This window comes from Arachis stenosperma, chromosome 7, assembly GCF_014773155.1.
Source record: "Arachis stenosperma cultivar V10309 chromosome 7, arast.V10309.gnm1.PFL2, whole genome shotgun sequence".
Lineage (NCBI taxonomy): Eukaryota > Viridiplantae > Streptophyta > Magnoliopsida > Fabales > Fabaceae > Arachis > Arachis stenosperma.
Window position 1 is genome coordinate 21,565,763 of NC_080383.1, and position 13,502 is coordinate 21,579,264.

At 32.4% G+C, this 13,502-nt stretch overlaps 1 protein-coding gene across 1 annotated transcript; it reads left to right on the forward strand.

Moving 5' to 3' along the window:
• Positions 1 to 428: 428 nt before the first annotated feature.
• LOC130939548 (uncharacterized) lies at positions 429 to 1,247 on the forward strand. The gene has a single exon (XM_057867646.1). The coding sequence runs from the start codon at positions 429 to 431 to the stop codon at positions 1,245 to 1,247; it is 819 nt and encodes a 272-aa protein (XP_057723629.1).
• The last annotated feature ends 12,255 nt before the right edge of the window (positions 1,248 to 13,502 follow it).

Sequence of the window (13,502 nt, forward strand, 5' to 3'; positions counted from 1 at the left end):
CAAGAGATTTATTCTGCATTATCTCATCACAATCTCAATATTCAAAATGTTCGAGGTTAAGGGTATGACGGGGCTAGTAATATGCGTGGAGAGTGAAAAGGGTTACAAGCTTTAATTATTCAAGAATGTCCTTATGCATATTATGTTCATTGCTTTGCTCATCAATTACAGCTAGCTCTTGTTGCTGCGGCTAAAAAAGTTGTTGATGTTCATGCTTTTTTCCAAAGTATGAGTAATATTATCAATGTTGTGTGCTCTTCTTGCAAACGTAATGATGAATTACGATCTGCTTATGCAACTGAAATTTCCCATTTAGTTGCACTAATCAAATTGAAACAGGAAGGGGAGCAAATCAAATTAGCACATTAAAAAGATCAGGAAATACCAGGTGGAGCTCTCACTTCAACTCAATTTGTAGCCTTTTACGTATGTTTGAAGCAACAACTTCAGTTCTGAAAGATTTGGCTACTAATGGATTTACATATTCTCAACATGGTGATGCTACTTATGCTCTTAAATCTTTATTATCATTTGATTTTGTTTTCATTTTGCATATGATGAAAGAAATCATGAGAATCACTGATAAACTTTGTCAAGCATTGCAACAAAAATCTCAAGACATTTTGAATGCTATGCATCTGGTTTCTAGTACAAAGTCATTGATTCAACAGTTAAGAGATAGTAGTTGGGGAGCACTTTTAGAGAAAGTTAGTTCTTTATGCAATGATCATACTATTCAGATACCTGATATGGGTGCTTCTTTTAGTGATATAATTCGGTCTTGTCATAAAAAGGATGTTGTCACTGTTGAATACCACTATCGTGTTGACATTTTTACTAGGGTGATAGATTTTCAATTGAAAGAGCTAAATAGTAGATTTAGTGAGCAAGCAACCGAGTTCCTCATATTGAGTACATCTTTGGATCCTAAAGATGCTTTCAAGTTATTCAGTGTTTGCAACATATGCAATCTTGCAAAGAATTTCTATTCTTTAGATTTTTCTGAGCAAGAAAAGATTCAATTGGATTATGAGTTACAACATTATGAACTTGATGTGGTTAAAGCTCCAGATTTTCAGGATTTGTCTACTCTTGCTGAATTGTGTCAAAAATTGACAGAGACAGAAAAATCAAATATATATCCTTTAATTGATAGATTAATTCGTCTTGTTTTGACTCTTCCTGTGACAACAACAACAACTGAACGGGTCTTTTCAGCTATGAAGATTATTAAAACAAGGCTTTGAAACAAGATAGAAGATGAATTTTTAGCAGATTATATGATTGTATATATTGAAAAGGAAATTGCTTCAAAATTCACTTCAGAGATGATAATTCATGATTTTAGTTCCAGGAAGCATCGTCGAGCAAGTTTAAAAATACTAAAATCTTAAAGTATGTAGTTGAACATTGACTTTTATATAATATAATTACTCTTTTGATATATATGCTACAAATCATATTTTGTTAATTTTTTATTATATTTTATATTTAATTGGCCCCCCTCTTATGAAGTTTCTGGTTCCGCCACTGGTTGGAGTGTGATTTGATTTTGTGTTGGGCCAAAGGCCATGATGTGATATTATTTTGGGGCGGAGGCCGTGTTGTGATATTGTATTGGGGCAGAGACTGTGATTTGGTTATGGTTAGACCGAAAGCTGTGATTAGATGAATCAGTAGTAAGTTTGATGAAATTACTCCTTTGGTACATGTAGTGAAAAGTTACGAGATATTGTGTTTAACTGGAGTTTTTATAAATTCAGAATATGAATTCAGATTTTTGAGTAATTAACTAATGGTTTTTCGGAAAAAAATTGGGTTTTTGGATGATTAACAGTTGGTTTTCAAAAAGATTCATAAGACGAGTGATGATCACTGCAATCGAAAAACAGTTTTCTTTTAAATATCCTCTTATGACAATTTATAAAAATCCTTTCTAAGAACCAGCAAGGACAATGTTCTTATCCCCTACAGATTTTCCTTTTCAGGACGGACGAAGAGTTTAAGGAGTTTCTTTCGAGTATCTGAGTGTATTCTATATTATTGTATATATAGTTATAGTTTTCCCTCGCCTTTATTATCATCTTTGTAAGAGGGATAGGAGTTGTAATGATATACATGTATGTATATTCGTAAGTTACTTGTATAAGAAGTTTTGTAAGTTTCATATAATATATGAAACTTACAAAACTTCTTATACAAGTAACTTACGAATATGTGTGTGTGTGTGGATTTTGATTTTAATTGGGTTATATATGCATGTTTGATTGAAATAAAAAGTATTTTCGATTTTTCAAAGAAAAACAGCGACATAGTTTTAAGTTAAAGGCTCATATCTTATTATTAAATATACGAAAGTCGTCGTAATATTCTCCCTATCAGAGCGTGACATTCTGATAGTAAGAATGTTACAGAGAGAGATAGAGAAAAAGAAAGAGATGTAAGCAAAACAAATATGACTCGCAAAGAAATTCCTAATATTTAGCCACAGTCATAACAATTTTGCTTTAATTTTGTATTTGTGGGTAATCTCATCGTTGCAGCAACCCACTAACAAATAAGTATTCAAAAATCTAAAAGTAAGAGATAGTGAATGAGTAGAATAACACAAGAGATCTATTAATTTGATTTGACACAAAAATAAAAAGAGAGAATTACGATTTTTTATCTTGCTCTAAGCAACGAGAGTGATCGAAGTGGAAGAGATCATAGATGTTATCGGCATACACACGAACGGGGCAATCTACTAGAAACGATAACATCAGATGTTTACTGCTGCGATCAGCCATTTGGATAACCACTCTTTTGCCCACTTTTCTTTTTTTTTTCTTTCTTTTCTTTTTTGTCTCCAGCTACCACTCCCACTTCTACTTAGTATCTTCTATTTATATAATCTATTTTCTTTTATTTTTTTAATCTTTTGAACCAACCCTAAATAAAATCATTCTTGTATGTATTCATAAACCTATTAATTAAGCAACCCAATTACATGCTCATTTAAGTCATTTCTTTTCTACCAAAACAGATTTTGACATGAAAATAAAAATAAAAATCGAGCATATGCCTATAGAAAACTAAGCAGCACACACCAATTATAGGAGTGAAAGATTTTTAGGAGATTTAGGAGATGATGGTTCAAATATAATAACTTTACTTATTATAACATTTTTTTTAAATAAGAGTAAAAGATAAATAAGTCTCTGACTTTTTTTTTGCGGATATTTTCGTCTCTGACCATAGAAAAATACTTTTAAGTTCTTGACCACCTTAAAAATTGGATGGATCAGTCCCTCCCTCCAAATACCTCCCGTCAGACCCAACAAAGAAATTTGACGTGACTCCACTTGTCACGCGTAAGCGTTGCCTCACAGACTTTCCACTCACGCGTACGCGTGTGTCACGCATACGTCGCCATGAATATAGCCTCTCCATTTTTTCGTTGGCTTTTTTTTTTCTTTTTTATTTTTTGCATCATCATAACCTTACATTGCGAGTTTTGACATTAAAATGTTAATTTAGTATTTTTTTTACATCGGACACTTATTCCAATACTCTCAATAATATTATTCTTAATATTATTTTAGAATCCAACGTTTATGATTATATTATTACCTATAATTAATTTTTTATTTAATTTGTCTTTTTTAATGAGATCATAATTTATATTATAAAAAAATTACACTAAAATATAGTACACGAGAATTACAATTATAAAAGAGAATACTAAAAATAATAAAAATTAAATATTTATCTTGATAACGATGAAAATAAATCTAAAAGTTTTTTATGATATTTTTATATAGATATTTTTAGTACTCTTGGTACTCTTTTTTAGTACGCTATAATTTTACTATTATTATTCTATACAAAAAAAATAATAGGTAAAAATGTATATAAACAAAAAAATAATAATTCTATAAAGAATAATAATATGCATGAGAGATAGAAAATAAATTTCATTCTAACGTGAAAATGTAAACGCAAAAGCTATCATTTTTAGCTTTGGCTAAACTTGGGTTGAACAGCAGAATCACGTTTACATTCAGAAGAAGAAAAATAACCAAACTAAAAAGTGAAACTTTCAAAAAAAATCAAACCTAGGCTTTGATGCTTCAAACGCTATGCCAAAACACTCTAAATTGCTAAATTTAATTTACTTTTCTCCCATTCGATACCTTGATATGTTTGTTTGAGTGATTTAAAGTTTTGATGGTAAGAATGGCTTGAAAGAAATGAAAAAAAAAAAAGTATGCAAAGTGGAAAATTCATGGTGAAGTGGAGAATTCATGGCGACGCGTGTGAGAGAGAAGTCTGTCAAGCGACGCGACGTCAGATTTTTCCGTCTGACGAAGGCATTTGGATGGAAAGACTGATCCGTCCAACTTTTCAGGACGTCAGAAACTTAAAAATATTTTTTAATGATTAAGAACGAAAATGTCCGCGGCAAAAAAATTAAAAATCTATTTGTCCTTTATTCTAAAAATAATTTGCTTCACATTCTAGACTTTGAAGAACAAAATTGTAATAATTTTTATGAAAAAATAAATAAAATCAATTTATATTTTTTATTTTAAATCCAACGGTGTCTTTATATACATATTCGAATTTCAATTTAAAAATAAAAAAATTACAAAAAATTGATAGAAAATAAAGCACCAATCTAAACAGTAAAAATCATAGGACAATCATAGAAACTAGAGATAATATGAAGAAAACGTGCACAATGATGCATCCAAGAGAATCAATGCAATGAGACATGAGGAATTATATTATCCTATGTTATGCCAAAAAATATTAGTTTAAATTCTCAGTATTAATATTATATTAATAATTATAATACTAACTAGTAAGAAGCAACAAAAAATCCATCAACAATTAGCAAATAATTATACATCTAGTCACCAAAAAAAAAATAATTATACATCTAAAATTCAAAATAAACGCATATAAAATTACACACATTTAACTATTTTAAATTTACTTCCAATCACTATGGCTGCATTTATTTGTAGAAATTTAGACTAAATTCGTAATATTATGACTTATTATCATGTTTGTGGTTAGAGGTTAAAATAAAAATTTTAATTCTAAAATATATAATTATAATTTTTTTAGTATATTTAAAAAGTGAGAATACTGAAATTAAAATTTCTAAATACAGAAACTAAAATTTTAATAATATTTATTTTTAAAAATACTCTTATTTTAACTTTTAAAATTCAATTCTATCTGTTTTTAAAAATAAATTAGGACATTTTTTTTATATTTATCTTAAACTAAAAAAATATTAAAACATAATTCAATCTTATACATCTTAAATCAAACACAATATAAAAATTTAATTAATGTCTATTTCTCAATTTCTTGTCTCCCTCAATTAGTCTCGCTGCCTTCCAAACCTGTCATTGTTGTTCCACACACACAACACATCCTCGTCATAAAATTAACTTTTCATTTTGTGAACTACTCTCATCTAACACATTCTTGGAACAAAGTAGGTTTATAATTATCATAGAATCATTGAGTTATAAGACATTAAAGTACTTAATAATATTTATATATTTTATGAATGACACTTAAGAAATATGTCTCTATTTATAACGAAAGTGTAAAACTTCAAATAAATAATAAGCACAATGTTAGTTACTTCACTTGATATCCTGAAAGTAGAAGCAGTATTCTTGAAATGATATTGAAGAGTCTTGCGCAACTGTGAAGTGTGAATCAAAACAGATGAGAATGTGTTGCAACTATAATTTACGTAAAACAATAAAAATATATTTTTGGAATGAATGCTTTTCTCTGAGTATTATTTCTTTGTTTGACGATGCTGGTGATGTAATTAATGTTATGTTTACGAAAACTTTGTGCTTCATGCATTTTCATTTATTAATTTTCCTCATATGCTTATTAGAAATTATCATCGATCTATGTACTAAAAACTAATGTATGTATAACAAGTTTCAGAACATAAGCACCATTTTATCTACAGTAACACTGAACGACAAAAACATCCAAGCAAATGAATTCAGTTAGGGTGAATAATCAAATATTAATATAATGTTATTTTATTGTTATTCATGTTGTGTTAATTTTGGTTATAGACTTGATGATTTTTTATTTTTTATTTTTTATGTTATTTTGGTGTTATTTTTAATTTCAGTATGGACTTAATTTTATTATTGTTGTTTCTATTATAGTTATGAATTATTGAAAGATTAAATATTGTATTTAATTAAAAATAATTCACTTTACTATCTTTGTGAGTAGTAGGGTTGGATGAAGGGTTAGTTCTGCAAGTAAAATTCGAGTGAAGAGGTTTAACACCTACAAATAAAATAAAAGATTTAACTAATTTATGTTTTAAGGATACATTTAATAAATGTTTTAAATATTTTTGATGTATTCAATACATTGAAAACACAAAAAAATTAATTTTTACAATAACTTTGATAAAAAAATTTTTATGATATGCTTAATCTATGTTTTTAGGACATAAGTTAATAAAATTTTAAAATAAAATAGATAAAATATTATAAGATTTAAAATTTTATAATTTAAATTAGGGTAAAATTCAAATTCTGTTATTCATTATATTGTTCTTGCCACCTCTAATAATTAGGTAAGAGATCTGGATTACCAATATTCTCAGTGAATTGATGTATTTCTTATTTAATTTTTCATGAAATGTAAATCTTATTGAAACCAATTTCATTAGTAAATGTAGGATGACTGTATTTAAAGTAAAAGAAGAAAAAAAATTTTCTATTTTCGATGGTGCACTCATATATTATTCTTTTTATCCTTTTTAGTCTATTTTTGTGCCACTGAATGAGTGACTTGATATAAAAGGCGTTTATTATGCTTTCCATGCAATTTGAACATAGAGAGGTATTGATGGTATCAATTGCATTAGATCCTCCTTTTCAATATTATACTTTGATGGAGACATCCCAACTGCAAGATACAAAGATCAGTTCATCATAATTGATCATATAAAGGAACTAAATTATTTGTCCCTTGGAAAGGTGAAATCTCAAATATTGGACATGTTTCTTGCATGCTTCACTTTGAGAAAATGATATGAAAGCCAATGTTATAATATATGTGCACGCTCAACGATCTTATAATACAGGAAATGTTTCAAATATTCCAGGAATATAAATATTTCAATAGTTTTAGTAATTAATTTTAATTATATACTTACTTGAGATCAATTATTAAAATTATTAAAATATCTTATTTTGTTTTTAAATACTTGAAACGTTTCCTATAATATAGATTCAATGTGGGAAAAGTGTATTATCTAATTTGAGTGTCATCAACTAACTGTAAAATTTGACCATATGTTTTTTACATCATGATTGTATCATAAATAACCTAGAGAAGAATGTGGCTTTCATGGTTGCTTCTTACCTTCTCCATTTCATTATATTGGTATTTTTTTAATTGGGGGGGGGGGGGGGGGGGAGGGGGGATCATTGTCATCTATTCCATATAGATTTAACATAAGAAAAAGAAAATGAAGTTATGTTGTTAACTATAGTTTTTATTCTCGTAATAATAAATATTTTTTTACTTAAATAAATTAAACAAAAGAAAAAAAAATAAGAAAAATAAAAGAATTACTTAAATAGAAGGATTAGTCACATTTAAAACTACTCTTAAACTCCTCTTAAAGAGAAGGAAGCTCTACATGATAAAGTTGTTAACTCATCGCCATCTTTGCCATGATGTCTGCCACCATATTTGCATCTCTCGTAATCAAACGAAAGTTAACACGTCAATTCCAATGCATGATATCCCTTATTTTGAATATCAACGGATCAATAAACCCAAAACCATCTTGATGATTAGTAACAAGATTAAACGCTTCCATATAATCCGTCTCATAAAAAACATCTCGTTGACCCACATCCCAAGCTAAGAGATATCCTCTCCAAATAGCAAACAATTCCCTTTGAAAAATACTATTACTCCCAATCATTCCCAAACTCCCCATTTGCCAACTTCCATTACAATCTCTAATAACATAAGCAAAACTAACACTATCACCGGAATCAGGATAACTAGCATCATAATTAATCTTGAAAGTACCAATGGATGGGTGATTCCAAAAATCATTTAGAATAGAGGGAAGGAACATACGTTGTAATTCAAAAATATTCCTAAACTCCTTTTTCTGAATGTAATGTCAGACAAATCACTTTTTCCGGAGACCAACTCTCATGAGGATTAAAGATGTCATTATTCTTTACTCGTCATATCCCCAAAGTCCCGAAAAGAACCTGAACGGATGCTCTCTACTATGATACAAAAACCAGTTCTTCAAATCCAGAGGATGACAAGAAATACCCAACCTATGTCATACAAGCTGAGCTTTTAGACAATCCCAAATACAATGTAAAACCGATTCCTGGCTAGAAAGACATATTGGACACCTATTCGATGACGACATCCCTCTTCTGAAGCAAAAACTTGCAGTCGAAAGAGTCTCCTTAAGACACAGCCAAGCCAAAAACTTGTGCTTTTCCAGAACAAGATGACGCCAAAGCCAAAACCAACTCTCCCGCTCCTCCTAACCAAACAGCTGCTTACACAACCACAAGTAACCATTGCGTGAGTTATAGACTTTAGCAGCAGACCCAGACTAATGCAAACCCACTTCCAGACCTGCTTGCACATTTAGATTGTAAGAAAGAATGACTAAATTCTTATTTTGGTCCCTGAGATTCATGCGATTACTCAATTTGGTCTCTAAAATTTAAAATTACCTATATTAGTCCTCCAGATTCAAGTCCAGGCACAAATATGATCCCTCAACTCTTTCCGACAATGATTAGGCAAACAGAGTGCTGAGATGCAACCTTTCCTACCACGTTAGATGATGAGTAAACGGCGTCGTTTACCCTTGACGCCCAAACAAGTCAGAAACAAAGAATAGTAGAAGTAAAGAAGAAGAAGAATACTTTATTTTGGGTCTCCATCGTTTCTTCTCCCTTTATATACAAAGTGATGACATTTTTTACTTGTTTGGGTGCTAAGGGTAAACAGCGTTGTTTACTCATCATCCAGTATGGCAGGGAGGGTGCCATCTCAGTATTCCGTTTTTCTAGTCATCACCGGAAAGAGTCGAAGGACCACATTGGTACTCGGATTTGAATCTGGACGACGAGTATAGGTAATTTTGAATTTCAGGGACCAAAATGGGTAATCGCGTGAATTTCAGGGTCCAAATGGGGATTTTGTCAAGAAAGAATATTACCTTTCAGATTTTGAGATAAAGGGGAATAAAGAATATCCAAATGCCACCTACCAACGGACCAGATATCCTATATCCGGAGGTTCGAATCAGAAATGTGAACATAATCCATCTCATTAGATAACTGCCCTTCTCTCCTCTAACTAGAAAACTAAAAATTCTGGTTCAAATACTTAAGACACCAAGTAAACCCATCCTTCAACACTTCCCAAGCTTTGCAAAGACTCCTCCAAATGGGAAAGCCCTTGTTCTTAGGACAACCAAAACAGTCATATAGGGATGATCGATATTTGGCATCCAACAATTAAACACATAACTTGTTTGGCTGCTGGAAAAAAGTTCAAACTAGCTTCCTAAGAAGAGCAATATTCACACAATAAGGATCTCTAATCCCCGAACCTCCATTTTTTTGGAGTAACCAGTGCCTTTCAACTAACAAGATTCAATCCTCTTCCATCAACTTGTCCTTTCCAAAGAAAATTCTTCATTATAGACTCCAATTTAATAATGATTCCTTTGAAAAAAAAAATAGAGACATGCATATGGTACGTGGGAATAACGGCTGCAACGAAATTAACCAAGCAGAGTCTACCAACATGATTTAGTAAACTCTTTTTCAGCTTGCTAGTCTACCCCAAATCTTATCCAGGACACCATTGAAAGCTGAAGGGGTCACCCTAGAATGGCTAAGGATAATTCCAAGATACTTGTCCAAGTCCTAGACAAATCTAATAGAGGACACCCCAGTAAAAACCTCTTTTCTTGTTGTAGAGACATTCTTGGAGCAAAGCGCTTTAGACTTCTCCACATTAATCTTCATCTCAGATGCTTTGCAAAAAGTCTCTAAAACCAACATCACATTTTGCACTTATCTCTTTGTAGCTTTACATAATAAAAGCAAGTCATCCACAAACATTAAGTGGGATATTCTTGATCCCCCTCTAGAAACAACAACCGGCTCCCACAAGCCCAAATCAACCTGATGACTAATAAAGTATGCCAATCTCTCCATACACAACACAAAAAGATAAGGTGACATAGGGTCTCCTTGTTTAAGACCCCCCGGGTTATGAGTAAAGTCATTCAGATGAATCTCATTCCAAAGAATAGATAAGGAAGAAGCATGACACAATTCATAATCAAATTAATTGTAGGACTGGAAAAACCAAAGCTCTTAAGGGTATGGGCTAAAAACCTCCAGTCAACTCTGTCATAAGCTTTCTCCAGATCAATCTTAAAGGCCAGTGTGCCTTTCTTTGATTTAGTCTTCTTCATAAAATAGAGGACCTCTTGAGAAATAATGATGTTGTTAGGAGTTTCTCGCCCCGGAATAAATCCTTGTTGAAGTGGGCCAACAATAGTTTACAAGTTGAGGACGGAGCCTATTAACAAGGACCTTCATGATGATCTTGTAAACTATATTGCAGGGACTAATCGGCCTGAAATATTTCATAGATACCAACGATTCAACCTTTTGAATAAGAACCAGTAAAGTCTCCATCATTCTCGGATCAAGAGCAACACTGAAGAATGCCTGCTTAACCATCTTCCAAACATCAAGACCAATGATCTCCCAATATTTCTTGAAGAAGAAAGTTTGAAACTCATCAAGATCCAAATCAACATTATCTAAACTATAGAATAAGCTTTTGTAGAAAAACTCTACTTCTCGACCTAGAACTTCTGGATCAATTTCTCACACTCCATCCTTGAGAAAAAGGCCATGAATCTTATTATTCTTCCGTCGCATAAGAGTTTGACAATGAAAGAATCTTGTATTCCTATCCCCAAACCTTACCCACTACTCTCTGGACTTTTGGAACCATAGGAGCTCTTCTTGCACTAGATTATTATTATAATCATCAAGCAACTGTTGCTCTTTCTAACTCAAATAAATGCTATCCACCACTTCCAAACGCTTCTATAAATAATTAATATGCTACTCTAATTCACATTTCTTAACAAAAACATTACTAAACACCTTCGAGTTAAACTCTAATGAATTCTTCTATACTTCTGAAAGCTTGCTATGAATCTCTCTATTGTCAAACCACCATGACTGATTCACAATATCCTTATACCTGGGATGAGTAGCCCAAACAGCAACGAATAAAAAAGGTCGATTCCCTTTAGGTTGAGGACGACCTTTACAACGCACCAGAATAGGGTAATGATCAGACTGAAGCCTATTTAAAACTTCTGCATAAGTCTCTGAAAAGATAGATAACCAACCACTATTTATACAGACTCGATCAAGCTTTTTTGACACGTCAACATAATTTTTCACCCTCCTGTACCAAGAAAACCGTCTTTCAATAGTCTTCAGATCAACAAACCAATATTCCCTAATGAAGTAGCAAACCTGTCTGCTCTTTGATGAGAAAATTGACATCCCTTAGATTCATGAGAAAACATCACTTTATTAAAATCACTAAGAACAATACAAGGTCCTTGAAAAACCATGGATTATGCAACAAGATAATCCCAAAGGAGAATTCTTTTATTAAATTGAGGGTTACCATAAATACCATTACACCTCCAAATTAAATTATCAGATTGAACCTCAACAGTAACACCCTGATCAAAAGTATCAATGAACTTACAACAAATACCTTGCATAAAGGATAGAACCCAAATATCCCTTATACTCCTCTGCTTCCACTATACCAACAGAGTGATACCCCAATCTTTCTCAAATTAATTTTAAATGCTGAAAAGGAAAGTGAGTTTCAACCACAATAAAGAAAATATGTCTAAATTTTCTAACAAGTTCCTTACAATGCACCCGGACTAACTTATTAGAAGCACCCTTAATATTCCAAACAATTAGATTTAAACTATGCATAAATAATAGAGACAGAATAAATAAGAACATAATACTCTAATAGAATCACCAACCTCAATAGGTGGTTTGTCCTGCAGTACTGGCACACTCTAATCCTCAATAGTTGCCACTCTCGAACCCACCAACGCTGCACCCGCCATGCTTCCATCTACTAAGGTTTCCTCTGTTGCGCCGCCATTTTTATCAACTGGTGAGTTCTACAGGGAGGAAGGCCGTGGAAGCTTCCGGAGAGAAATTCTACGATGTGTAAGAGTTCTGCGTGATGGAGATTGCACAATTTTATGTTTTTCTCGCTGCCCCATCCTAATGCAAAATTTATTTTCCTTCATCACCATGCAAATTGGGCCTTGGGACCCTTCTCGAACCATACTTGTGCTGCTTTCCATCTTGGTCCTTTGAACCTGGTAGATGGCCCATTATGAATTTTTCCTTACGCAGCACTTGTTGCCAGCCCTCTCCATCATCCATGCATGCCTCATTAATATGATCATCAGGCACGTAAGGAGTCAATGATTCCGTAACCGCATCCTTCCATTTAACAACTCTTAATTTATCGCCCAAATTACGAGAATTCTCACCCAAATCATGAGCTTCCGAATCGTGAGCTTATGATTATTGTGTGGCACTAGTGTCGGGACTTCATGATTCTTTTTATCACCGAAAGAATTACCCTTCCCTTTTGAGGACTCCTTCTCCATGCACAACGATTTATTATGCCCATACTGTGCACAAGTAGAACAAATCAACTGTAAAATCTCCTACTCTACTTCATGAGTCATGACTTCCACTATAATATGTTTGATTACTGACAACCCAAGATTAATTTAAACCCAAGCTCAGGAATATTTTTCTCTTTCTGGAAGGTTAATGGCCAAGTCTACTTTCACCAGAACTCCTATTGCAGAAGCAATTCGCAGCATTGCTTGTAGCACCAAATCAAAAGTCCCGAGACTCGAATCCATACTAGCGTTGATTCGAAGGATTGTTCGCATGGTCTAAAATCCACGTTCCATGGCTTTACTACGACGTAGTGACCGTCTATTAACCACGGGACACCAAGTATGACTTTCTCACGATCGGCAGCAATATCAAATTTACCCAAAAAATACCCAAACCCACCATCCAACAAATCAAACCCTCCTTTGATAACGCTTATCCAGTACCTTGATCACGACTTCCTTATATAGTTCAGCTAGACAGCTCTTTGCCTCTTTCAAACGGACACTTGGTGGACGAGAATCACCTTGTTTGCCTGTCACCGTGGTCAGTGACGGATCCAGAAAATTTGATTAGTGGGGGCAAAATATGTATAACATGATAATAATTTTATAATTATATTTTATTATTATAAAATATAATTAATCTTCTAGTTATTTAACTAATAAATTAAAACAC

Bases quoted from the DNA above. Each gene is read 5' to 3' on its own strand.
- LOC130939548 (XM_057867646.1), top strand. From the start codon at position 429: ATGTTTGAAGCAACAACTTCAGTTCTGAAAGATTTGGCTACTAATGGA.